The following is a 26,750-nucleotide window of genomic DNA, read 5'->3' as shown; positions in this document are numbered from 1 at the left end:
ATAGTACAGCCAGGGCATGTCTTTAAGTTGCCCAGGTGGCTGTAATGTGAAGCCAAGACTGGAAACTATGGAGAGACTGCAGACAGTCTGTTATGGAGATAAGGAGGCTGGGCGTGAGAAACGATTTACCTAAAGTCCCGTAAATAGTGACAGATCTGGCGTCTGTGCCAGTTCTTTGCCACAAGCAGATTTATAGTTTAATAGTGCTCAGTAATTATATGCAGAGTGAGTGTTGGGAGCATCTAGAACACCCTACTTCTTGCATCTATAGCAAGACTATCTAGGACTCTGAGAAACTATTAGACCTCGAAAAAGAGCTATTTAAAGGTCTTCTCAGAGGCATGACCTGATCATGTGCAATAATCACACATTCCGCAGTAGCCAGGGAGCTGGCCCCATGGGTGTTGACAATCTCTCAGTGTCCCAGAGCTGCACGGTCTGATGCAGTAGCCACTCACCTGCCTGTGGCTCTTGAGCACTGGAGATGTGGCTAGTGTACTGGTGTGCTAATGCACACCAGAGTCAAAGACTCCATGTAAAAAAAGAGTGAAATATGCCTGGCCAGGCATGGCTCAGCTGTTGAGCATCGGCCTAGGATCTGAGGGATCACAATTTGATTCCCGGTCAGGGCACATGCCCACGTTGCCGGCCCCATCCCCAGCAGGGGGCGTGCAGGAGGCAACTGATCAATGACTCTCATCACTGATGTTTCTATCTCTCTCTCTCCCTCTCCCTTCCTCTCTCTGAAGTCAATAAAGATATATTTTGGGGGGAAAAAGAAAAGAATAACATATCTCATTAATGCTTTTCCTAGTTATTGCATGATGAAATGGTAATGTTTTGGATATATTGGGTCAAATAAGATATATTATTAAAATTAATTTTACCTATTTCTTTACTTTTTAGTGGGGTTACTAGGAAATTAAAATCCCATATGTGGCTGACATTGGTGGCTCATGTTGTATTTCTGTGACACACACTGTTCTGGAGAGCATTTTCTGTGTACATGATTAACGATGAATGGTGCATTGTCCCTCCCGGGACCTTAAAGAGTGAACTGGTGTGTTATAAACTTCCTGGAGATAAGATGTGACAGGGATCTGCCCTGTGTTTGCCATCTATCTGGCAGCCAGTCAGTCTGGCCAAATAGATTTCTTTCTATTTATACGTATAGGCTTAAAAGCGGTGGGGGGATGTCCCTGTGTCATGGAAACAGCGCGCGTCATAGCTCTTAAGTAATGCGCCCGAAAGTAGACCAGGTGCTCTTCGCGGCTCGAAGCCTGGAGATGAATATTCTATCCCTTGAGCAATGCTGCTCCTAGAGAATGTGTTATGTCAGCATTTGTGAGTGATCACCGGCCTTGACGGTCCTAAGCACTGGGAATACTGTGGTGGCTGCCCCTGTCCATAATTCGCATCCAAACCTGACTCTCATTTGCTGTAGTTTTCCCTGCTTCAGTGGTGGCTTGCACAGGTGTTTGTTTGGCCTGCTTTTAACATTTAGGAGGAAACATGGGAAGGGGGAGGCAGGCCTTGGAGAAATCAAGTGCAGTCTGGGTAACTTGCGGGGTCTGGGTAAAAGTTGCGTGACATTGACACCTTGCACACTCATCCATCGGACAGGTTCTGGGGAGGCATGTGCTCTGTGCCAGGCCCCAGGCTAGTCGTTGGGGATGCAGTGGGGAGTGAGACGCAGCCACTGCCTCAGTGAGCTCCCAGCTAAAAGAAGAGAGGGACACAAGTCCTCAGTGGATGCGTTTACATGGCGTCGCAGAGCGCAGGATTTAGCCTACCACAGAATCGTGGTGTGCGGGTGAGAGAGCTGAAGCCCACCATGATTCAGTTTTTGCCGTGCCACCGGTCACACGGTGCTGGGCTGGCACCAGGGCACAGGACTGCTGACTCCTCTAGCAGGGCTTTCCCAGGAGAACGCATTGCTTCACACCTGGTTTCCCAACTCGTCTCCCAACTCATCAACCTCTAAAGAGCAACTTCACCTTGTTGGACTTGATAAAATAGAAGAGATTTTCCCAGTGTTTGTTCTGTAAGTTATCTGGGTCTGCTGGTGCACAATGCGTTATTGTGCTGATCATTGTCACATTATAATCTCATTCTCAGACTTCATTCTATGAAATGTCTTCAACAGCTTATCTATTTCCTATTAAATTAGGTTAAACAAAGCCCATTCCCTTCTGAGAGTTTGAAAGAAACTCCCAACGTCTTCAACTTTGTTTAAAGCCCATTCTTCATGTTATAGCTCGATCACAGTAATAAAATAAAAAAGATTTAAAAAGGAACCTGTGGAAAGAGAGAGTGCAGAAATTCAGTAAGAGGGCTTTTTGTTTTTTTCCAAACTTTGTTTTGGAAGAAAAAAAAAGGCTTGGTAGGTGCAGTGATGTAAAGTAAGATACAAAAAGGAACATGTTGTTGCAATAACGCCTGTGTAATTGAGGTTCTCTTCCACGTGAGAGTCACTCCTGCCTCGTGAATCATTGGATGCGCCAAGTGTATCAGGCTGGGTGAGTCTGACAGCCATCCATAGGAATAGTCACTGTAGTGAATTGCCATTGTCACAAAGGGCCATGGGGTCCTACTGAACTCAAACAATGCCCCATGCGCTGAGAAAGGCCCACTCCCCACAGAAGACCCATGCATACCAAGATAGGAGCAGCTTCAGCCTTCAGTACTGAATTGCCCCTTACCCTTCCACTCCAGAAAGGAAGAGGTAGAGACCCAGCTTCCTGTAACCCAGCTGCCTTCTCTGTCCTCACAAGGAGACAGCATTGCTAGAGAAGGCATCAAGCCAAGCTGCTCGCCATGGAAATTCATCTACCCAATTTTCATCTCTAGAAATCTATGATTCACAAAACAAATGATCTGGACCTCGTAACCACAGTGTAGACTTTTCTTACAGTAGCCGAGATGGTCATTAGGGATGAAGTCAGCCTCTAGATCATTTCCCACACAATCGGGCCTCCATATCGAAGGTGTGTAATTGCCTGTACACCTAGGCACATGTGGCTTTCCTTCCTTATCCTAGGAGATGCACACATTGCATTAAGATGAGCCTGCCTTTTCCTGGACCATCATGTGATGGAGTGCTTGGCCAAAGGAGGGAATCTTGCATATTGTGGCTGCCCAAGAACTCATTTGCTGATTGCTTTACCACCTCCCTAGGCTTTCATTTCATGATATATAAATGAGGGCCCACTCTCAATCTATCCCATGGAAACATTATAAAACATAGTCTATTTATTACTAGTATCAGAAAGAGTCAAAATAGCTAGTATTTATTGGATACAGGTAGAGGGCATGCCAAGTGCTTTGAATAAATCATCTCATTTCATCCCCTCCTGATTTTCCTATGAGAAAGGTAATACAACTATCATCCCCATATTGGTGATGAGTAAACTGAGGTTTGGTAAAGGCAGAACTGGAACCTCGGTCTCCCTGACTCCAGAACACATGCTCTTAACCCCTATGCCTACCCTGTCTGTTAGTGAAGATCAAGGATAGCATCTGAGGTAGAGGCTGCTGTTAATTTCTAAATACCTGGTAAAGTATCTGTGAATGATTATTAACTAAATGTGATCAGCTGACAGTAGGACAGATGGCAGATTGCTTAATCTTTGTACCTGTTACCTACATGGAACCTAGATAAATAGCGTTGTTCGCTTCCCCAGCTGATGGTATGCCAGGTCCAGTTCGTACTGGCTTGTGAGTCCACATTCAGTGACTTTAGTGAATCCATTGATTTGGTGAATCCAGGTTCATGACTTGGTAACTTAAAACCAGCCTTGGCAGAGGTGTTTACACCACAGAAATTGGCAGGTGCTATGTATCATGGCCCTTTATTCCAGAGAAACAATTATTAAATATTTATTAGTACACTATTGTCTATGGCTCAGAGAGATACAATGTGGATTGTCACACTTCTGAAGATAAGCAAAGGCGTACTGGGTACTCTATAAAAAGTCCTACAAATATCTAATCATACCTAACTCTTCTGTAAGCCTCTGTCCCCATCATTCTGCGTTTAGAAAGGCCTCTTAAAACATAACCATAATGATTTTATGTCATTAGACATATATTTTATTTTTCACAGAAGTAAATATACTCACTGTAATAGTTGAATATTTATAAATGCAAGTAGAAAACGTACAAACTTTAAAATGTACATCAGTGTTGTAAAATAGAAATATAAAATATAATGCAAGCCACATGTGATTTAAAATTTTCTACTGGTCACATTTAATAAAATTAAGATACTAATTTTTAATAATATTTTATGTAACCCCAAAATCAAAAATATGATTTTAACATATGGTCAACATTGACATTATGAAATATTTTGCATCCTTTTTTGTACCAAGCCTTCAAAATCCATGTATATTTTACATTTACATCACATCTCAATTTAAACACTAACTTTTCATCAGAAATACTTAATGTGGCCTGGCCAGGCGTGGCTCAGCGGTTGACCATCGACCTAGGATCCAGGAGATCGCGGTTCAGTTCCCAGTCAAGGCACATGCCCAGGTTGCAGGCTTAAACCCCAGTTGGGGACATGCAGGAGGTAGCCAATCAATGACTCTCTCGTTGATGTTTCTCTCTCTCTCTCCCTCTCCCTCACTCTCTCTGAAATCAATAAAGATATTTTTTTAAAGAAATACTTAATCTGTTTTTAGATTTCATAAAATCTACAGCTGAAAAAGTAGTTTCATATATCCAACCTGTCCCAAATGTATTTAATTAAATACTTAATTGAATTATTTAATAAAAAGTCAAAATTTAGCTTATTGAATTCTTCGTTAGCATTAGCCACATTTCAAGTGCTCAGTAGTCACAGGTGATTGGTGATAACCGAATTGGTCAATACAAGTACAAACCATCCATGCCTTATTTGTTTTATGAAACATAGTACTATATATACTGTACCCAAAGGCTCCCCCCCCCCCCCCACATATTTCAATAGGCCTTCTCATCCTGTATTCCCTGCTGGATGCTGAGAAGAAAGTTCAACCAAAGTAGTTACATTGATCATCTCTGTGAACTTTTTCTAACTCATAATGGAAAGGAAGCAAGTTGACCTGAGGCATGTTGGGTCTGACCAGTTTTCCAGTGACCACCGCCATGGAAAGTGGGTAATGAACTCCAAGTGCAAACTTTTCAGATAAAATGCCAGTTGCTAATTAGAACGGGTCACTTCCAATACCCTTTTGGATTCGCCTTGTCCTTGCCCACTGCTGAGTTCTTAGAAAAGCTTCACCAGACGGTCCACGAGATTCCGTTTTGCAGTATTTCATTAGCAATCAACACCAGCATCAGAAAGTACGTGTTTATTAGGTTATCTCCCTGGAGTCTTGGTTTAGCAATATAACAGTTCTGTTTCTGTGGTGATTTTTTTATTAGCTCTTCGTTTTTTGGTATCAGAAAAGCTAGATCAATAAAAAAATTGGGGGAGCCCGGCCAGGCGTGGCTCAGCGGTTGAGCGTCGACCTAGGATCCAGGCAATCGGGGTTTGATTCCCGGTCAGGGCACGTCCCCAGGTCGTGGGCTCGATCAGTGACTCTCTCATCATTGATGTTTCTGTCTCTCTCTCTCCCTCTCCTTTCCTCTCTCTGAAATCAATAAAGATATATTTAAAAAAAAAAAAAAATTGGGGGAAACATTATTTCTGATTGATTCGGCTGCCATTTTGGTATTTTGCCTTAACAGGACTACAAGCAACTAAATCTGTCATTTTATTCCTTCCATAATACGCTAACATCATACTTCTAGGGATGCTTTTGACCACTTTTAAAGACCTGATACCTATCAGAGGGTGTGGGTAGTTTTGGGTGGCGGTTCATTTTGTCTGTGTCAAATTACAAGCCAGAAATGAGCGTATTCTTCCTTATATGGCTTACTAGATTGCTAATATTACTTTTAATAAAGGTGATCTTGGGTTCTTCACCCAACAGTCTAGTCTTCATATTAAATTCATCTGATGCTCATGTGTCTGTGTAGATATCTCTGAAATCCAGTAATGATTTCTCTTTCAGTCTTTAGCCTCCTACCTTGAACGTCCCACTAGAAATTTCTAACATTTCCACAAGTCTCATAATTGCCTTAAACACCAAGTATCCAAGATGGTCATGTGACCTTCTCCTCCCTCTAAACACTCAGATGCCAAATTCCTGGTTTCTGTCTATAGCACTATCTGTCAGTCACCCACGTGCTCTGTCCTCAGTCATTTACGATGGACGTGTCCTCTCCTGCGTCCATCCAGTCATCAGCAAATCTTTTCAGTATTTCTCAGGGATGCTAAGTTAAGGCGTGAGGGGCAGGTTTCTGCTGAGAAAATTCATGTTTGCCCAGGATTTACCTATACCAAAACTTCTAGTGAGTTTCTGATTAATATGAGTTGCAATCTAATTTTATGCCCCTTTATTTGTAATTCCAAATCTTGTTCTCTAGCTCACCAGCCCCCACAGACTACTAACTACCCTGGACTAGTCAGAACCCAGACTACACCCACAACCTTTGCTCTGTCTGGGCTTTTACCTGTAACAAAAGTTCACTGAAACCCTTTTTCTTTTTCTAACGTACCCCAATCTTATTTGTCATTCAGTTCTAATTTTAAGCCCATCAGGTTTTTCCGACGCTGACCTTCCATTTGGAAGTGTTCTTTTTTTCCCAAGTTCCATGTGTGTCTCTTGCCTAATTCCCGAAGTCAGGAGCCATGATTTTCATTGCTTTTGTCTTCCCCACTGTGCCTTGCACAATGCTAACAGGCCCTTGTAGTTCAACAAATACTTGCTAATTTTAAATGAAAGAGAATTGAACCAATTGTTTTCTTTGCCTGGAGTTGGTTATAACATGTTGGAAAAATATCGCATTTAATCTCCATCTCTTCTCATGTGTTTATGGACTGTTTTATAGCCAAGAAATAAAAGTCAGTATATCACAGGCCTAACTAACGTGGAGGCCTCCTCTGCTGGGCAGTCTACAGAATTAAATCTCACGCCAGCTGGATCACTGCTTTGCAACTGGCTCTCCCTTGAGGGAGGAGAGGACAGGCAAAATGCCTGTGGCTCTGAGAGTGGGAGTGGTGTGTTTCATTATGCAAGAGTAGAAGCTCGTCTTCCCCCAGCAGATGCAAATCTTGCCGTGAGGTTATAGCCAAAGAATGCATAAATATCATTAGAAGCCTAGAGAGGGGTTTTCCCTAGAAAAGTATTGCAAACTTAGAAAAACACAGTAGGCGGAGGTACCATGTGGTGTTCTCTTCTGGCCAGCGCCTGCCTCTACTGGGGGAGGGGAATGATGGGAGTGCCTCCTGCCCACGTCTGGCACATGGCTGATAGATTAAAGTTCCCCACTCTATGTGTTGCACTCTGTCCTCTCCTAGGGACATTTCATCTCACCTAGAACCTAGTAAAGAAAGATCCTCTCATCTAGAAGCTGCCACACGGAGCTCTGCACCGTGGAGGGGGGCAGCTTACGATGAAATGGAATTGAATGCCCATTGGCCTGGGTTGCGTGATGGCTCTAGAGAGTTCCCTGGGGAAGTGCAACAGGCTGCTTCTGGAGTCACTGCCCCCGGGCCAGCAGCAGTGCAAGGAGAGAGCATTTGTTTCTAGTGAAACGACCAGCTCCTACTGAATCCAGCCACATTTCGCCATCTTCTCTATGCTCCCACCCCCAGTTGGAGAGTTAGGGTCGGGCCCCTGTGCAGTGAACTGTTCTCGCCTCCTGTTTGGAAGAATGACAGTTTTAAATGCCTCCATGTTTTGCTGTAGGAGTGTGCAGACAGGTTTCTGATTAATTTTGCTTTGAGGAATTCGGATCTATTTGTTTTGTGAAATGGAATGTTTTCTATGGAGATATGTTTGGCTCATAGGGGAATTGTGATAGTTTGTTTGTGGCTCAGGGTTTGTGAGCCAGGTACTTCAAAGGCCAATATTCAAAACATCAGAGTTTGAAGTAAGGAAGGTTTTATTGATGGAGAAGGTGCCAGCTCAAGAAGATGGGGGGATGCCTTATAGTTTCTCAAATCCAGAGCCCAGAATTCAGGCATCTTTTATGTCAAGGGAAAAGAGGAGGGTCGGGGTAAGAGGTATGTGTGGCACCAACAGGGATGCAAGGAAGAGCACAAAATCTCTAAATCTGTTTGTTTCCCTGGTCCTTGACCCCTGCGGGTCTGATCTGGTCATGAGGCTCCTGCAAATCTTTGCCCAAAGCTCCAACCTCAAGCAGAATTCCTCTGATAATTAGCGTATCTGGAGCAGGATCTGTTCACCTGAAGGCCATGGGGGAAATGGGAAATGTGGGCTGGAATTAAGACAGAGTCCGAGAGAGCAAGCCCGTCACTCTGAGAAAAGCGAAGTTCCTGCGCAGGCTGCAGCTTTCAGAAGTTTGGGCACGGGAAAGAGTTGACTACTGTTCACCTGAAGCAAAATGCCCGTGTCTGGCATCTGCCAAGTCTCTTTGGAGAGGTCACTTCCAAACCAGCGAAAGCACCCTTCTGAGAAGTGCAAACCTCTGTAAACCTCATCAGTTAGGAAGCAAAACACGCGGCCTGAGAATTGAGAGAGCCTCTGCTGCAGCCTGATATTAAGAGAGCCCGGAGTCTTCTCTACCTGCCACTAAGTGTGAGGGATGAGCTGTGAAACCAACACTTACGGAGTCCAGCTCCTCAATGCCCTTTCTATTTAAAAAAAAACACACAAAAAAACAACTGGACATTTCCTTTTAAATTTTATTGTTTAAATTATCAACAGGATGGCATTTGCTGCCAATAATGCATTTGTTTCTATCCTCTTTATGTATTTCTGCTGAGGCTTCAAGCTATTCACCCAGGAGTAGAGGACCTACGGAGAGGTGCTCAGTGGTTCCCATTGGCACAGTAGATGGGGATGATGCAAGGCCACTGGGCAGAGCCTTCAGGTTAGGAATTTAAAACGTGGATGTTATAACTCACAGCTGACGAAGTGTGTTCATCTGCACAGTCACCCCCTGTCCTATCAAGGACTCCCTGAGACAGCGTGTAAGGGTCCTCATGCATGTCCACACACATTCGTGTTCAGACACAAGAAGAGACTCGGGGTGTGTAGAGATGTGTTTCCTTAGAATTTTTTAAGAACAAAAAATTATTTGGAACAAAAACAATGATGGATTAACTGCTGTCTAGAAATTATAGACCATGAGCCATTTTATACCTATTCAGAATTATGCAGTCATTCCCAGGGACCATTCCATTCATTCCAGTACCCATGAAAACAAACATTCTTGGTCCTCATTTCCGCCTGGTGAGGGGTAATGAGAAGGGCTATTTCATTATTGTCAGAGGGTACAGGAACAAAAATGAGGCCAGTGGAGCTCCCAGAGTGGTGATCGGGTAGCCTCAGTGACTTGTAAGTGTAATTTTATGGAGATATTGGCATTTGTTAGTTGTCAGATGTAGCAACAGCTCTCCAAAAGGTAGTCTGCTGAGCTCATTTAAAATCAGCCCAAACTCACCCCTTCAGAGATCTTGGAAGTGGACACCTTGTTTACTTATCCCAAAGAAGCTTATTTCCACCCGGCAAGGGTGATGCTGGCTGACCCATGCTGATCTGCTCCCCCATTTATCAAACTGGAGGTTCAAGGCATGGCCACACTTGGGATTCCAAATGGCTAGAGGCACCATCTGACCCTTGTGTGAGCCTAAGGTGTTCGCATTCCTCCTAAAACTACTAAAAACCCCAAGAGGGTACCAGGGGAGGCCCCTTGGGCAGCACAGAGGTTCTGTTTTCTTCTGCTTCTCAGTTTCTCCTTTCTGCTGCCCTCCAGCTTAACCTCCTTAGGATGGCTTATTTTAGCCAGTATTGTGAGTGTTAACTGAGCTCTTTTGTTCATTGGGAAACACACTGGAGAAGTTTTACCATGACAATAGGTTGTTTTACTTTTCCTTTTCCTTTTATGGCCCCGTGCTTGGTGACATTGCTGACAAGTTTTTGCTGCTCAGGTCCCATTAAACGGAACCACACGGGGCTGTTACAGGAGCAGCCCTGTTACTGGAGCAGTGCATGGGGATCATTTGTCGCAGGGTGGTTCTATGGCTGCGGGCCAGGATGTGAAAATCTCTAGTGTCCCTGTGATTTCCTGAGGACAGCACCCTCGAGGAGTAAAATATATTACAACCTGCTGTTGGCTCTCAAGAAAAGTATGCCACCATGAGACACTGGGCCATTGGAAGACAACTAGGGTTTGTTCTAGAATTGATGTGCCTGTCAGCTCATACAGGGTTTATAGTCTTTAAACAGCATTTAACAATAACTGTCTGCTTTCAGTTGGCTTCATCTCCTGCTTTTTTGTGTGATTGCAGGTCCTACAGGTATGGATCTCTGGAAGTTGCTATTGACTTTGGCAGTGGCTGGCTCCAGTGATGCTTTTTCTGGGAGTGAAGGTGAGTGCTGCCTTCCTGTTCCCACCTGCAGTGTTTTGAAATAACACCAAGCTCTGTTTGTTCAATCTAAGTTCTTTGGATAATTGAATCAAAATATGTTACGTTTTAAGTAGCAGCAAATAGGAAACTTATCTTTAAAATCATAAAGTCGGAGGACTTCTCTGTGGATGTTTTACAGGGAACGTGGTAGGCAGCTTTGGCATCTGGTGTTTTCACATCAAGAAGAAATGCTGCAAATCATGCTGAGGGCATTTGTGGGAAGGCAAGCCAGGTCTCTTGGTCCCTGGGCTCTGGGAAAGATACTGAAACTACACTGAAGGATTATTAACCTACTGATCACTCAGCTCACCTGTGACTAAGGATATCCCAGCCTATTTGCAGAGCTCAGAATTAAGGCCTCTAAGTCATATTTTCTGAGAGGGGAAATTGCAGGTTTCAGATAAATTTCGCCTCTTACTCTCAGAGTGATTACCGTCTGGCTAAGTTTGAAGGAAGAGTCACCTGAAATAGTGAATGATACACTCAGAAGTCCTCAGCTTCCTTGGCCATCTCTGTATTTTACTTTCTTCCTGGGAGAAAAGTCAATCTATTCAGACGTATGTCTCAGAGCAGAAATAACTAGAACAAGACAGGGCAATGAAGGGAAGTGAGAAGAGGGATTTTTCTGTTCAGAAAGAAAACTTTGCTCATAAAGGGGTGGGGGACTTCTTAAAAGATCGTCTTGAGTGCTTGAGTTTTTCCTGGCTTGGACTTCCACAGAGGAAGAAACAGTCTATTTCTCCCAGTCTGTGACGCCACAGGCAGTTGTTGCTTTAAGAGTAGCTGACGCCCCCTCCCCGCCTGGCAGCGGATGTTGGAAAACAGTTTCAGAGCAGAGGTAGTGCCTTCAGATGCCCTCCTTGCCCTTTGAGCCCAAAATAAATCCATAGTAGTGAGCTGCTGAGGGCGACTAGGGTAACCAAGAAAACAAGAAAGGTAAAATATGTTATCTCTTAAAGCAATCTAGAAATATTTATAGAAAAGAAGTCATAATTGTTTGAAATAGTTTTGGGTCTCTCTGATGTTATAACGTCAACATCGTGCAAGTCAAGCCTGGAAGGAATCGCAGCTCTGTTTCAGCAGCTTTTCCCATGGCTGGTTTTAGACTCTGGTCCTGAGCCAAAGAACTGCAGCCGAGATCCTCTCCTCTTCCAAAAGCACCCTGGTTCGCTCTCAGCTTTCTTCATTAAGGTGGCTGTCAGGCCATTCGGCCAGACTTGGGAAATTTTAAAAACCTGTGAAATGAGAAGTATGGCAAAGGAAATCTTTAACGATGTATCTTTGGAAATGCATCCCCAGTTGCAAGACTAGAACTCAAGTTACATTTTAGAGCTAGAGAGTCTGCAAAGAGCCTGCATTTCAGCTGCTCTGACATTTTAGCTTTAACATAAACCTTTCGCCTCGGAAGAAAAGTGGAGAAAACACCACCATTCGCTGGCTTCGTGTGTGCCTTTTGTCTTGCTTTCTGATAATTTTTTGTTTGCTTTGTTTCTTTGTTTGGGAGGAGCAGAGCATAAGAAAATGCAGCGGTTTATAGTAAACACAAACCAGGCAGCTGGCCACGACTTGCACGTATGTAGTAAGTAATTTAGCGAAGGAACAAATTTCCTCCCCCTTCCTTTTTTCTCTTAGTGGCCTACCCAGAATTCCTTTGCAGTATGTGGCTACTTCAGAATTCTACCTTAAAATGGCCTGGGGATAGTTAAGGACCAGTGCCTGATGTTTCTGCAAGAAGGTGCAGATGAGCATGTTTGAACACGAGCTCCCCATTCTGGCCATTTATCTGATGGATTTAGCCAAAGCAATCACATGGCATGACTCAGATTAAATGTCAGATAACATTCATGGGCCACGTGTTTCTTTCTGTGCCAAGTCAGGATTGTCGTCAACTCATTTTTATTTTCTTTCCCATTGTATAAGGTAGACTAAAAATACAGGTGAGGATTTAAAAAAAACAAAACACACAAAAAAACCACACTATATTTCAGCAACCATTCATTTGAATTCTGTTTGGTCAGTGAGAACTGTGGCTCTGCTGAGTAAGGAATCCGGGAAGCGTCCCCTGGTGAAAGTAGCCCAGAAGCTGGTAGGAGATGACAGATCCGTATGCCTGGGGAAGGTTGACACTTGAAGTGTCGAGCAGGGATTTTCATGCCTGGACAGATGAGCAGTTAGAAATATACTGGCCCTGAGAAGCCTTTTGATTAAGTCTAATTGCCCTATGGGAAATGCAGTGCGAACTAAACATCGAACAGTGCCACCATTGTATTTGGGGACGTGTTGCAATAGACGCTTGCTCGTCTTTCATCCTTCACATTAGTCTCTAGTCTGTTCCTCAGGTCAGGTTTCTAGTCTCGGGGAGAATTTCTTATTCCAAAATTGGGAGTGACCAGCAATGCCTCATCTCCAGGGGGTTTCACAGGGTCGGCTTGTCTGCTGGCCGCACTGAAACTGCTGCTCCTGGGATGATGAATTCAGTGAGATGTGTTTACAGGTCCGATGGACATAAATACTCTTCCAGGGCGTGCCCGTTATCAATGAGCTCTCATCCCTTCTGTTCCTGTCAATCCACAACTGAGCATCCCCTTTGACCCCAGCATCCTAGGACGGGAGCAGGCCTGCCCTGAAGGACTTCAGTCTAGTTGGGACCAGTCGGGGCATGAGGAACTCCTAGAAATGAATGAGACTGTATAGCTTTAAGGTCTAGATGTGCGAAGGGTGCTAATGGTCAAACTGCTCTGAAAAAGTATAGATTAAGGTGGCCTGGACTGGTTAATTCAACAGGTTCAGTGTACAGGCATTTTCTCAGAGCTTTCTGTTTTCAAACATTGCACTTAGGGCTGTGAGCATAGCGATTCTCCCCTCAGGGGACTCCCCGTGGGTTAGGAAATGGGGATAGACACCGAGAATTACAGTAGGAGCAGTGCCTGTTAACTGTGGGACTAGTAGCCTGGACTGCACTCCTTCTGGCGAATAGAGGAGTGTCGCTTCAGGCTGCCAATGACGCGGAGAGAATTCCAGCAGAAGCTAGACTACTGGTTAAGACTTTCAAGCCTGAGGAGAGCAGGAGGCGACGCGAGGAGTAGCTATTGTGCTAAGGGCACACATGGACAGAGTGTGCAGGATGAATGTGAGCTGTCGCCGGGAATGGTTCGTGCAGTTGCTGGGTTTCTGCCAGGGACAGGGCACTGGTCTGGGCAGTGCCTGCTTCCATTTCACATGGTTAGTGTCCAGTGGTATTTTTTGAGGCATGGGATTAATTTGGCCAGACTGTGTGGTACATGAGCACTGTATTTGTAACTATTCCCTTTGGAAGTAAACTTAGGTCAGTAGATTTGACTTAAATTATAGAAGGTGGTAAAAAGCTTCGTGGAGAAGGCAAGTCTTGCGGGGCCTTGAAGCATGGCTAGTATTTGGAGAGGAAGAGACGAGAGAGTGAATATACACCATATCCTGCAAGTCACAGTTTTTCTCAATGTCATAGACCAGCCCAAAGTGCTGAGCTCATGAAAGAACATCATTTGTGTGTGTGTGTGCATGTGTGTAATATTAATGTACAGCATATATAATACTTAAGTGTAATATATACTACATGTATATGTGTGTATCTATATACACATTATATATAAATATTATATCGAATATATAATGATACAGATATATATATTAGGTGTGGCTTGCAGGCAAAGCATATAATTATTATCTTACCCCTCTAAAGATTTAAAGGCTCTACATTGTTCTATACCTCTCAAGATAAGAAACTTACACTAGGAGTGAGATGCCAAGTCCTGAAGGAACCAGCATCCCCCAGTGTTCTCTATATAGCTTTGAACATTTTTCATAAACCTATACCAACTGACACAGCACTTGTATAAAAGAACAGACACCTCTGTTCTCATTGCTAACAGATCGGAAACAAGGGCTCAGTAGAAGGAACATCTATTTTTCTGCATAAACCCTACGCCACTCCAGAAGCTCCATGGAGCCCTGAGAGGTTCCCAGGCATATAGGATCTATTTCAAGCAAGTATTAGAGTCACGGTCGTGGTGGGCAAACAGCGAAGTGTATGCCTGTTAAATTTTTCAAGGAGGACCAGACAACCCAAGGCTTTCCATTCACACTGGACATGATGGGAGACACCATCATGAGTTGCTGCTGTCTCTCCTGTCACCAGGAGGCCAGGAGAAATCTTGCAGTGTCTTCTAGTGCCAGGGCCTGAGTCCGTGCTCATCAACAACCCTGCGTCACCTGGTCCTTCTGGCATCACAAACGGCTCTAACATTGGACTTCAGCAGGCCACAGAGGCCAGGTTATGGAACTTCTGGTCCCGTCTGTCTAGATGGTGCCAGTGGAAGATCTGAGCGTAGACCTTTGGAGGAGATAACACAGAACACTTTCAGCAAGTTTTTAACGAGCACTCTTATGGATTCAAGGGGGAATTTTATATTTATTTTTTGCCTTTAAGAAGCTCATGGTCTATAGAAGAGAAGACAGACAAGCAAACATAATTTGATTCTGGTCCCCTTAGGTGATGGAAGAGTTTTAAGCAGGGTACTAATATGGTTCGATCTTCATTTTGGAACTCATACCAGTAATAGAATAAAAGTGAATTTGAGGGGAATGAGTGTGGAGGAAGAGACTGTAATAAGTCAGGAGAGAGATTGTGTAAGTGTGGCCATAGTGGTGAAAATAGGTGGATCAGAGACAGATGCTGAGGAGATGGGGTCACCAGGGCTTGGAGTCCAATTACGTGTGGAGTTTTGACTTCAGGAACTGTCAGCTTTCTTACTCCATCCATTGCTAAGTTTCCACATTTTTAGTGGATGTTATCAACATCAGTAGTGACTCACTTTAATATAGTGAGGTTCTGGAACACAACTCAGTCTACTAGCAGTGAGGTGGTCCTTGCATGCAACAGCTCTGTGGGGGCAGAAATGCACTGAGACTGATGCCAGCAGAGAACCTCAGCCACTTCTATTTTATGCCATGTCCCAGAATGCCTGCCTGTGCCCAGCCTGAGTCCCACAGCCCTCCAGTCACCTCTGCAGTGTGGCTGTGGTGTGGCTCAGGCTGCTGTGCACGGAGGGGCCACAGCTCGGACATAGGCCCGAGCTTCCTCCCCTTGAAGTCTCTGGCCATTTATGACATATACCCCCCAGATATTTACATCACTGTTGGAGTATGTGTTGACCTCATCAAATGCAATAAAATATATGCAGGATGAGTTGAGAGAAGCAGAGCTGTGCGCTGGGCAGATCTGGAAGGTCGGCTAGGCCTGCACGGTAGCTAAGTGACTCACCCCTCAACGCAGCTGGCAGTGTGAGCGATCAGGTCTGTGTCCAGGCTCGTTGGTAATGAAAAGACTAGAGCGTCAAGAATAGTCCGAACCTTGAATGTTTGATGCACATGTGCCACCGATCGGCTGTATTTCTAATCTTCTGCCTTAGATCCCCACCTCTACAGGACAAGAGCCAGTCCTGGGATGCAGAATGTCACCACACCTCTTTGGTTCAGTAGCCTAAACCAGGGCCTTGGTCACGGGGTAAACAGAAACGAAGTCGACATTTGATTTGCAATGTTGGCCACAGCTCTTGTTCATGGACATGCCTGACTTCTTGCATCTGGCTTATGACTAACCCAGCTCACCTGTGCAGAAGTCCATGCCAGCTTGGACCAGGCTGGCCAGCCAGCTTCTGCCCCAGGTCACCCTCCACAGCAAGAGCCCAAGCTCCCTTAATCACCCAGCACCTTCCCCAGGCAAACCCTTTCAGGAAGACCCTGTGGATGGTGATTTTTCTCCTCCCTGTGAATTTAATAGTCAATTGGCTATTCTCCCAGAGCTGGTTTCATTTAAACCTCAGCCTTAATCTCAATGTGATAAAGAATTTTAGGCAGTTCAGAGCCACCAATGAAGGCATCTCTTGAAGCCCAGCCCCTACTCCTTGTAACTGCCTGCTTAGCCATGGTACTGTGTACCTACCTTGTCATCAGATGCTGTCACCAGAAGCCACAACCCCAAGGGCCATCCTCATGTTCACAAACAGCAGGCATCAGCATGCCATTTTGACTTTTCCAATGGCACCCACATGGCTGTTTAAGGAATGCTCTCAACAGTGTCTTCTCAAATCCAACACAAAACTTCCTCATCAGTCCTTGGCAGCCTAAAGGTTATGTCCATGGGTAACATAAACACTCTTCGAAATCGGATGCAACTGATCACACACGCAGAGGAGCCTGGTGCCCTGTCTGGTGCCTACTGTACAGACCAGGAGGCCCGGGGCTCAGAGGATTTCGTCAGCCTCAGCTGCAAATCCAAGTTTTCTATTTCCCAAATGAATCCATGCTATTCATCAGATACATCTATCAAGAATCTGTTTCTGTTAACAGTTTACTTGCCTTAAGTCTTAACTAATTACAGTGTCTGTGTTATGTCTCCTGGCAGGCTTACAGGTGTCAGAGCATGGGGGACTGTGTCCCAACCACGGGGGGGAAATGTGTAAGGATGTTGTTATAGAAACTTTCACCAAGAAGCAGGACGCCAGAGACAGGTAGGGGCCAGGGAGAGGAGAAAGGGAGGTGACATTGCTTGTGTGTCCCTCATCTAGATGAAATTGTCATGACATCTGTGTTGCAAGTTGTGTGACAAAGAATGGATTGAGTTTGAAATACATAAAATTTAATTTTTTTTCAAGCAATTGACAAAATGACCACTGCATACACTGTGTTGTAAATCATTATGGGCTTAAAACTCAATAGACCTTTGAATCCATGAGGATGTTTTCTGCATCCATGCATCCCTGTCCTCCAGCATTCTGACACATAGAGTAGATCCTTGTTGGTTTGTTGAGTGAATGAATAAACCAGCATCTAAATCCTGACCTGGGACTTTCCCTGTCATACCCCACCATTGTCATTGATGCTCGCTCTCTAGTCCTAAGCAGGGCTGGGTTGAATTAGGATTCACTTCCATTGGGAGGGCTCTGAAAATAGCTATACGCTGTAGAATCCAAGTGTGCGTGGTCTCCAAGAAGCCCAAGCATCCCTGTGCCCTGACTTGTGGACTTTACCTGTTGAAGGAATGATCTCACTCTCCTACCATATAGTTCAGATGCCACCTGGGCCAGAGTTCCCTACCCGCCAACACCTGGGAGCCTGATGCCTGTCCTGAGTCTTCTCAATCTTTGTCCAGGTGACTGAACTCTGTACCCTGTGCACCAGCCACTGGCCATCATCCTGCACTGAATGAACCAGTCCCCCAGCTCCAATCCCCTGGCATCACCTTTATCTGTGCCCCACCCACCTGATTAAATCTCAAATATTGACAGACATAGCAAGATATCATGAGGCCTGCAGGTTTCAAATCCAAGGTTTCTCTGCCCCTTTGGACGTTGAACTCAAGATTATGAAAGACCCTCATTAGGAATTATATGAAGAGATGGACCAGTTTTCCCAGCCTCATTCCTTGGATAGCACATCTTTCCAATTTTTCAATGAAAGCCCATCTTGAAGTATGAAACACTCAAAATTAAAAGCTATATTGATATAATCCTTAATTTCTTAATACCTTAATATGAGAAAAACTGATATTTTTGTGACCTCTAATCTTTCAGTAGAACGTTGCACATTTGTGTAAGGGAAATTAATAGTAAGTAGAATATTTGGTCTCTAGATAGCCATGTGTACGCATTGATAGGTTTACACAATGGAGATTGCATTGGTGATACTTACCATGCTGTATTTTGGGGAGCCTTGGCTTCTCCAAAAGTGAGCGGTCACTTTTTAGGAAAGGACCATTTTGTGGCTGCCTAACATTTAAGACATACCATCCTCTACCCAGCCATGGACCCAGTTGCTTGCTTGGTTGGAGCAAGCGGCACCATGCTTTTCTGAACAATAGCTAAAGAAGGATATGTTGCGATGACCGTAGGGCACCAGGGAAATGGGGGAAAGTCAGTCGAAAAGCCTGCCCTGTGTCAGGGCACCATTTGGCCAGATCAGCTTTTGAGGAACAGAATGCAGCAAAGCACCCGATGTGCCCTGCTCAGACACCCCTGGCTGGGTTTGCACGCTGGTATATCATCACTGTGCCCGACTTCCGCTGTGAATGTGCCAGCACCACACTGGGTGCTTGCTCTAAACCTCATGAGCATGGTTGACCAGCTCTCTGCTCCCTTTGCAGCTATCTCTAGGCATGACTTCCTGGAAAGCTCTTGTCAAGAAATAGAAGGAGCTAGACGAACTTCTGTGCATCTCCTGGTCATATTTGCATGTCAAACTCACATTTATAGAGCAGTTGTGAGTGCAAGAGGCAAAAAGGATTGCTACTCCCCAGTGTGACCCCACTGCCTTATTTTCATTAGGTGGGTGCTAAAAACCTGTATTCATAGATCTAAGAAACTTACTTTCAGGAGAAAATAGAAGAATATTAAAGATAAAAACAGAAGGATATTAAGCATGTTCATTAACATGAGTTGTATCTATAAATGAAACTATTCCCCGTTGAATTTTGGTGAGTGATTTCTTCAGTATGTTGGTTAGGAGCTGGTCAACTAGCACCTTAAAGCAGAAGGTGGCAGGAAAAGATGAAGTGAGGAGACTGCTGTATAGAGTACTGGCCGATTTCCACTTCAGTGGCCAGGGGCTCAGTTGGATCTGCGTTTGAAATGGTTATCACACTGTCCCCTGCTGCTGTGATCCCACCCATGGCTGTCACTTCCTTGGAGCAGCCAGCAGCTTAGACCGTCAAGGGTACAGGGAGCCATGGAGGAGAGGAAAGGCCGGTCAGGTGGCCTTGGCTGGTGCTCAGAGAACCCACAGAGATCAAGGGGGAGTAGGCCAGTAAGCAAGGCTCCATACTGATCCCATCTGATTGCTTCCGTCTTCTCTGCCATGGTCGGGAAAAGCAGTCGAGATTAGGGGTTTCAGAGCACTGATCTTGGACTCTGTAAGAATTGTGTTTGGTTCCCAGCTCTGCCATTTATTTTAGGTTGAGTTCCCCAGAAGCCAGATGCTGAGACAAGGATCCAAATGAAAGTAAACTATTAGATGTTCCAGGGAGAAACTGATCGGGGAGTAGGAAGTAAGACAGGCCGAGACCCCAAGCAGGGGTGCGGTATCCAGTCGTGTCCCACAGCGGGCGGGAGGGGGGGGGCGGTGTAGTAGACGTTGCGGGTGCCTCTAGAAGTAGTGTTTCGGGTTGTCCAGAATCAGGGCTAACCCCAAGAGGATGCAAGTTCCTAGATGCTATCAGTTCTCCAATTGCAGATCAAGTTGGCTCCAGCTGCCCATGGGAGCTGGTGCACAGAAATGGTTAAGGAGTTATGTCAGCAAAGCACTGACAGTGTCTGCTACACCGGCCTTGGTAGTTTCTTACATTCTCTGGCCTCAATGTTCTCATCTGTTCAACTGGAGGAAAGTAACTGTTTAAAGCCATTAGGGAGGTAACACAGGTAATGCACCTGCTGAGATGCCACCAGAAAGGCACATACGTTTTCAATAACTGGTAACTTTTATTGGCTTCAGGTTGAGTTCCTGCACGTCCTGAGGCCTAAACAAGCATGCAAACTAAATAGACGTGCGGAATTGCATTTATAACAATACATGCCTAAAAGAAGCAGTTCCATTGCATGAGGAAGTTATAGAAGCTAGTCATTTAAATAACTCCAGAAAGCTGTCTAGAAGAGGATTCTACCTTTTAAGGTGTTTTCAGCAATTGAACTAAGACACACTGGCATCAACTTGTATAAAGCGAGATAACTATAGGAATAGTTTTAACAGTGAATGGTCAGAAGGTAGGGGTGCTGAAACTTTAGTGATCTAGTTCTTGTGCTTCTAATACTAATAAATTTAAATCTGGTGATAGAGCAGGTGGGTCTGCGGTGAGCTGACTGATGCTGGGGGTGAGAGGGTGAGTCAGTTCAGTGGTCATTCACTGAACATTTGTCTCGTGACAGGACACCAAGAGGAGTGAGACACAGGCCCCAGCTAAGTCACCAGGTGCACTAGGGATGTGGGAGACAGAATTAAAACCAATTTATAGCAATAATACTAGAAGGATTGTAGTGGATCCAGTTTTAACTAATTTATACTCAATCCCTCAGTTAATCCCCACAGCAGTGCTAAGGGGAAAGTTCATTATTACCCTGTTTTAGGTAAGGACACCGAGAATCGTTATGTAACTAGTTTACGTAACGAGTGAAGGCAGAAGTGCAAGGTCAGCCCAGGCAGTCTGACCCCGGAGTGCACGCTGCGCTGCCCGCGTCCTGGGATCCCGTGGTGGTGGACTAGTTATAGCACTCCCCCCCGTAGGGGTTTAGCTGATGTATGGAAGCTGCATTTATTTCACATGATCATGTTTTGCGTGATCCAAATAAAGAATCATGGTTCTGTCAGAAAGACGGGGTGATTTCATGAACTTCTGTAAATTCCCTAAGATTCAGATTCTTAGGTTTAATGGAGCTCTTACACTTTCAGTGTTGGACCTCATTTCATATGTATGTGTGTGAGGGGTTATATTTGTATGTGCACATGTTATATATTGGGTATGTATACATATGGTATATAAAACTTAAGAGTACGTATTATTTACTTATGGGTGTGTTAATATGTGATATATAAAACTTAAGAGGCATGGGTAATTTCCTCAGAGCAAATGGGCATCTCTTCCTGAGGCTAAATCAGGAGCCAAGGTTTGTGGGGACAGGAGCCGTGTCTTCACCTTTGAAGAAACAGCTTCATGAACAGGACCTCCTGGGCTGCTGAACCACACCCTCTGGTACCGGCAGCCCGTTAGCTACAGGCTTTCCCTCATTGTTCTAGGGAGGGCCAAGGACTGCCTATGGGATTAACTCTCAGTTTTCTTTTCTGCATCATTTACGTATTATTCATGAAAGCAGAAGCTGTCCAAGTGAAGCCATCCCCCCTCTCTACTGGCTTGTCTGCATACACTCTCACTATTATACTGTATACTTTTGCGTGTTTCTAAATCTATACCTCCTTACCCAAAGCTTTGCCCATCCTCATAGGATTAGCGTTCCCTATTTTGTACGTAGGACTTGTGTTGGACGTAACATTGTTCTTCGACCCTTTTTTCCCTGATAGGATTTGTTCATATGAATCAGTAGGAGTGAAACCACACTCACGAAAACAAGTCTTCTATTCACTGTAATTTCTTTTTTGTGTTGCTCTTTTAAGAGAAAGTCAAATTGTCAGAAAATTGTATCATGTGTAAAAGCCAGTCAGAGAAAGACAAATATCACATGATCTCACTTATATGCGTAATCTAATGAACAAAATAAACTGATGAACAAAATAGGTCCAGAGGCATGAATGCTTGGAACAGACTAACAGATCTCGGGGGGGGGGGAGGGGGGGGGATGGGAAGAGATTAACCAAAGAACATATATGCATTTATGCATAGTCCGTGGACACAGACAATAGTGTGGGGAAGGCCTGGGGTGGGGCGGGGCTAGGTGAAGGAGAGCAAAGGGGGGACATGAGGGACAGCTGTAATACTGTCAACAATAAAAATACAAATTATTTAAAAAAACTAAAGACAACAATAACCAAATTGGGACATCTTGTTTGCTCTTCACAATTCCATTTAATGGGGTAATGGGAAAGACATTAACCAGTTAGCAACTCTGGGTTAGGAATCCAGCTCTGTCAATAATCCGCTCTGTGGTTATGGGCAAGAGCTTGTAATTTCTCTAAACTCAGTTGCTCATCTAATAAGAAAACTTCGCAGAGAGAAAAATCTAATCTGTCTCAACTCCAAGAACACTTTTCTTTCATTTCTCAGTTATGGACATGGTACTCTGAAAGATACTCCTTCAGACCAGACCCTGGCGCTCCACCTTTCTCTCTACCTTTCTCTCCTGGGCTGCTTTTTATCAGTTACTAGAGTGAAGACTGGGGAGGCAGGCTAACCAAACCTGCAGCTGCTGCAAAACCTGGGGTGGCTAATGTGCTCGGTGACAGACGTGGGATTCAGCATATCCTGACAGCCGATAGCGGTCAAAGCTGCCGAGGGCTGACAGCTTTGTATAGGGGTAATGTAAAGTCCTGCATCTAGGGTTTTCTAAATCAACTTCACAAATGAAGGAAATGAAAGCCCGGCATACAGCAAGCCCTCTAAGAGACCGGGCTGTTGCTCAGTTGGTTGCATGTATAATGAAACTCAACTGTTACAATGCAGCTGCCAAAGCAAACTAGCTCAGCCCCTTCATAGTGGGGGTGGGCGCTAGGACAGTGGAAGCACCAGTCCTCTGAACTCTGCCCTGGCTAATGCATCTGTAATAACCTGATGAGTCTCGGCCGTCAGGATTTAAGAAGGTTGGGCACACCATGCAATACACAGGTTATGTTTCATAGAAATAATCTTATTAGCCAATGTAACCCCAATAAATTTAATTTTCAGAAGTAAAAACAAAGTCCCCTCACTTCCTGCTTGCCCCCACCCACTCAAGTAAGGTTTTCTGAAAGACAAAAGATGGAATTAACTTGCCAGTATTTTGACTCTGGGGTCCCTTTCTAAACAGCTGATATTTAAATTTACCTAGTGCTCTCTAGCTATCTTCGTAGGAGCTTTAATCATCAGAAACAATTGATCTTATAAATGTTCTGAAATACCTCAATGAATTCCTTCTTCTCCAATGCAGGGAAGTTCCCAGGTGCTAGTGACACCCTAGTGCCTTTGATAAAGGAACAGGGCTGCCTGGCCGGGTGTGGCTCAGAGGTTGAGCGTTGACCTGGGATCCAGGCGATCGGGGTTCGATTCCCGATCAGGGCACATGCCCGGGTTGCAGGCTCGATCAATGACTCTCTCATCATTGATGTTTCTATCTGTCTCTCCCTCTCCTTTCCTCTCTCTGAAATCAATAAAGATGTATTTAAAAAAAAAAAAAAAAAGGAACAGGGCTGGCGAACCAAATATTCCTCCCGGGTCAGCAATTAGTAATCAAACCGTGAACTTGCTATTCCCAGGGGTTTGGGTCAGTTTGTTTGCATGTTTTTGATGAAGATGACTGAATGCAAGCAATGGTTTTATATGGTACACTGAGTAATTGAGGGCCTGGATGAGCGCCTCTCAGCCTTGGAACTGTTGACATTTAGGCCAGATAACTGTGAGAGAGAGAGAGAGAGAGAGAGAGAGAGAGAGAGAGAGAGAGTGTGTGTGTGTGTGTGTGTGTGTGTGTGTGTGTGTGAGAGAGAGAGAGAGAGAGGTGGTGTCCCGTGCATTGGAACATGTTTAGCAGCATCCATGACCTCTATCTGTAGGTGGTTCCAATAGCATCCAGCACCCTCAGTTATAACAACCAAAAGGTCTCCAGGTACTGCTAACTGTTCTCTGCGGTACAGGGACGGGAGGGGAATGGCCCCCAGTGGGGAACCACTGGTCTCGATCCAGTGACCGCATATTGACATGGCAGGGCCCAGGGTTGTTGTAGGGGTCAAATTAGATAAAGCATTGTTAGTACTTTTAACAGTAAAACAAATATTTATACAGATAGTTACAGTATACCCCTTATCTTTTCGCTGGTTCATTTGTTCACCTAAGAATTTTTTGAGCCAGCTGCTAGAGACTCATAAATAAACCTGAGGGGCTTCAAGGTTTGCCAGGTAAACAAAGAGGTTAGGAGTAACAGATCACGTGAGACGTCCCATAATGAGCAGGTATGTGTAACATGCACAAAACATGGTGGGAGTCCCAAGAGAGGAAAGGCTGCCTTTAACCAAACCATAGAAAACCTGTTGTACTAGAGAGCAGAAGGCCTATAGCAATTACCAGTTGAATAATTGGGACTAATTCCTTCTCATGTAGTGCCATGTATTCAAGCTGTTTTGCCAGAAGTATTCAAGGTGCCTGCTGACAGGCAGTGCTCAGCATAGATTAAGGTGTTTTCATTTCTTTAGGACTCCTTTGAAATTTGTATGAGCAACTTAAGAACTGAAGTTGTCACAGACATCTGCCATTGTCCCCCGTCCTTCTTCATACCAGCTCCAATGATAGCAAACGGTCAAACAAAAACAGCAAAAGATAAAAACTCCAACGCGGACTTCCTCAAGTTAGAGTCACAGGTATGAGAGACACCAGGTCAGAGCAGAAGCTTGGTCCAGAATATATATACTTCAAGGAGACCTTGATCAATTCATTTTAGTCTCTTGATTCAAAAAGAAACATTCTTAGCACCATGAACACCTGTCATAGACTCTAAACCTGACACTGTATATTCGGATAGAAATGATTCTGCCGAAGTAATTACCTGCGAGTACCAAGGAGATTGGGTTGACCATCATGAAAGGACCAGAACTTTCAAGCTTTTATCCAGGGTGTTCTACATCAAATAATCATTAAAAAGGACACGGCCTCTAAAAGCAGGTGTGCAGGAAGGAGCCACATTTACATTAAAGGCCTCAGCATTTCCCCCCTAAGTACCCCCTGCGGGTTTATCTGGTCTGTGTACTCCTAGGTTGAAGAGAGCAGGAGTTGTTGGCTTTAGCATGTGCTACACTAATGGTACAAGTCACATTGATTTGGAAGAACGCTCTTGCAGCCTGTCACTCAGGCTAATTTATGAGGAATGCAATCACTTAAACATCAGCTACTGAGTCCCCATGAATGCACAGCCCATCTGAGTGCCTCCACCACATGCTTCCTGTCACTTCTCTTCTAGAATGCAAGGCCGCTGGGGTGAGCTGGAGACATACGTGACCATTTATTAAAGACGAGTGGGAGAGTGTGATCTCTGCAAAGCCAGCTCTTGAAATTAATATAGTTGGTGTGAGATTAAATTTCCTCCCTCTAAGACCTGCCTTTACCACCATAGAAATTAATCTCCATATTAAGGTTACATTAATATGGAACATTCCACATACTGTCACATGCCTTTGGAATAATCGTGCCATGCTGTTTTTTCAAGTATTGCAAGTGAAACAAAGAGCTGACGGGTGGATCTTGTAGTACATTCAGAATCCTTGTGAAAACATCCCCAACATTTTTTAATCTCAATTTGATTATATTAGAAACAAACATGCCATATATGGGCATAAGCATGTATCAATAACCCTTATTTGGCAGGTCACTTTAAAAACCTAGTCTGCATTATGATTAATAAATCCAAAATTAATTGGATATATTCATGTCTTATTTCTGGGTTGAGCTGATTGTCTTCAGCCTCCCTCACCTGGAAAGAAATATACTTTCCATAAAGTTACCACCAGTCAAATCAACAAAATTTTCTGAGCACCTGCTATGTTCCAGGCACTATTGCAGGTGCTTGGAACAACTCAGTGAACAAGAAACATAAACTCTTTGTCATGAAGTTTTCCTTAGCATGGTGTGTGTGTGTGGAAGACAGCATGTGGGAGGGTGAGGCAGACATTAGGCTATAACAGTAATAATTAAATTATCTAAGATGTTAGAAGGTAGAAAGGGCTATGGAAAACTATTCCATTTTTTCCTCATTGGAGTGGACCCAAAAGTTGACTGTGAATATTTTGTATGAATCTCCTAGGTTTGAAATGTTAGAAGTCAACTCAAAATAATTTAACATTGAACTTGTCTTAGTGCTCTGTTTGGAGGCCGCAGCACCGACCCTCTCTTTTATTGATGAGGAAGCCCAGGCCCAGAAGAGTGAGATGACTTACCCAAGATGACAGCAATGACCAGCAGTAGCAGGGCCCAGATGCAGACTCCCCTGTGGCTGGCCTTTGCCAGCAGGGGACCTGGTTGCCGGAATCGACTTGAAAATCTGTTTGAAAACATTGCAGAGTTGGACATGTCTTAAGGTGCATACCAGGGTGGCATCCCCACAGCAGAGAGGTCAACAGCAGAAACAAGATTTTGAGATGTGTGAATTAGATTGAGACAGGCCCTTCTGAAATCACCCTGCTGTCCCATGTGCAGGCAACCACAGAAGCGTGACCCCCGATCTATGCGCCCTCATTCGTCTGTCTCACTTGCCCACCAACCGTGTCCTGTGCTCCCTCTGTTGGCCTTGCCATCACAGCTTTCTCTTATTCCTGCTCTGCATGTAACTTGCACATGGCCATCACTCTTAGAGTTCCACTAAATCATTTGATGAGAAGATTGTTTATAAATGTGGGTTAAGGACAGAATTGAAAAGGCACCGGATGTTGTGATGGAATGAACGGAAGTCGGCGGCCATGGCTCCTAGACTCAGCACCCTAAGGCAGCCTCACTGGAACTTGGTTTCCCCAACTGTGAATGGGACTTTAAACCTTCCTACTTGCAGGCTGGCTGTGAGGACTGAATCGT

General features: G+C 44.5%; 1 protein-coding gene across 1 annotated transcript in view; it reads left to right on the top strand.

The window, feature by feature from the left end:
* Nucleotides 1–26,750, top strand: part of GHR (growth hormone receptor) — a 186,232-nt gene that overhangs the window by 77,769 nt on the left and 81,713 nt on the right. The window contains exon 2 of the mRNA XM_087815278.1: nt 10,352–10,432. Coding sequence (XP_087671404.1) covers nt 10,363–10,432 — 70 coding nt within the window. The 5' untranslated portion in view covers nt 10,352–10,362. The remainder of the gene's footprint in view (nt 1–10,351; nt 10,433–26,750) is intronic.

The sequence above is a fragment of the Miniopterus natalensis genome, chromosome 3, assembly GCF_054644295.1.
Source record: "Miniopterus natalensis isolate mMinNat1 chromosome 3, mMinNat1.hap1, whole genome shotgun sequence".
Lineage (NCBI taxonomy): Eukaryota > Metazoa > Chordata > Mammalia > Chiroptera > Miniopteridae > Miniopterus > Miniopterus natalensis.
This window is presented reverse-complemented; position numbering and strand designations above follow the sequence as displayed.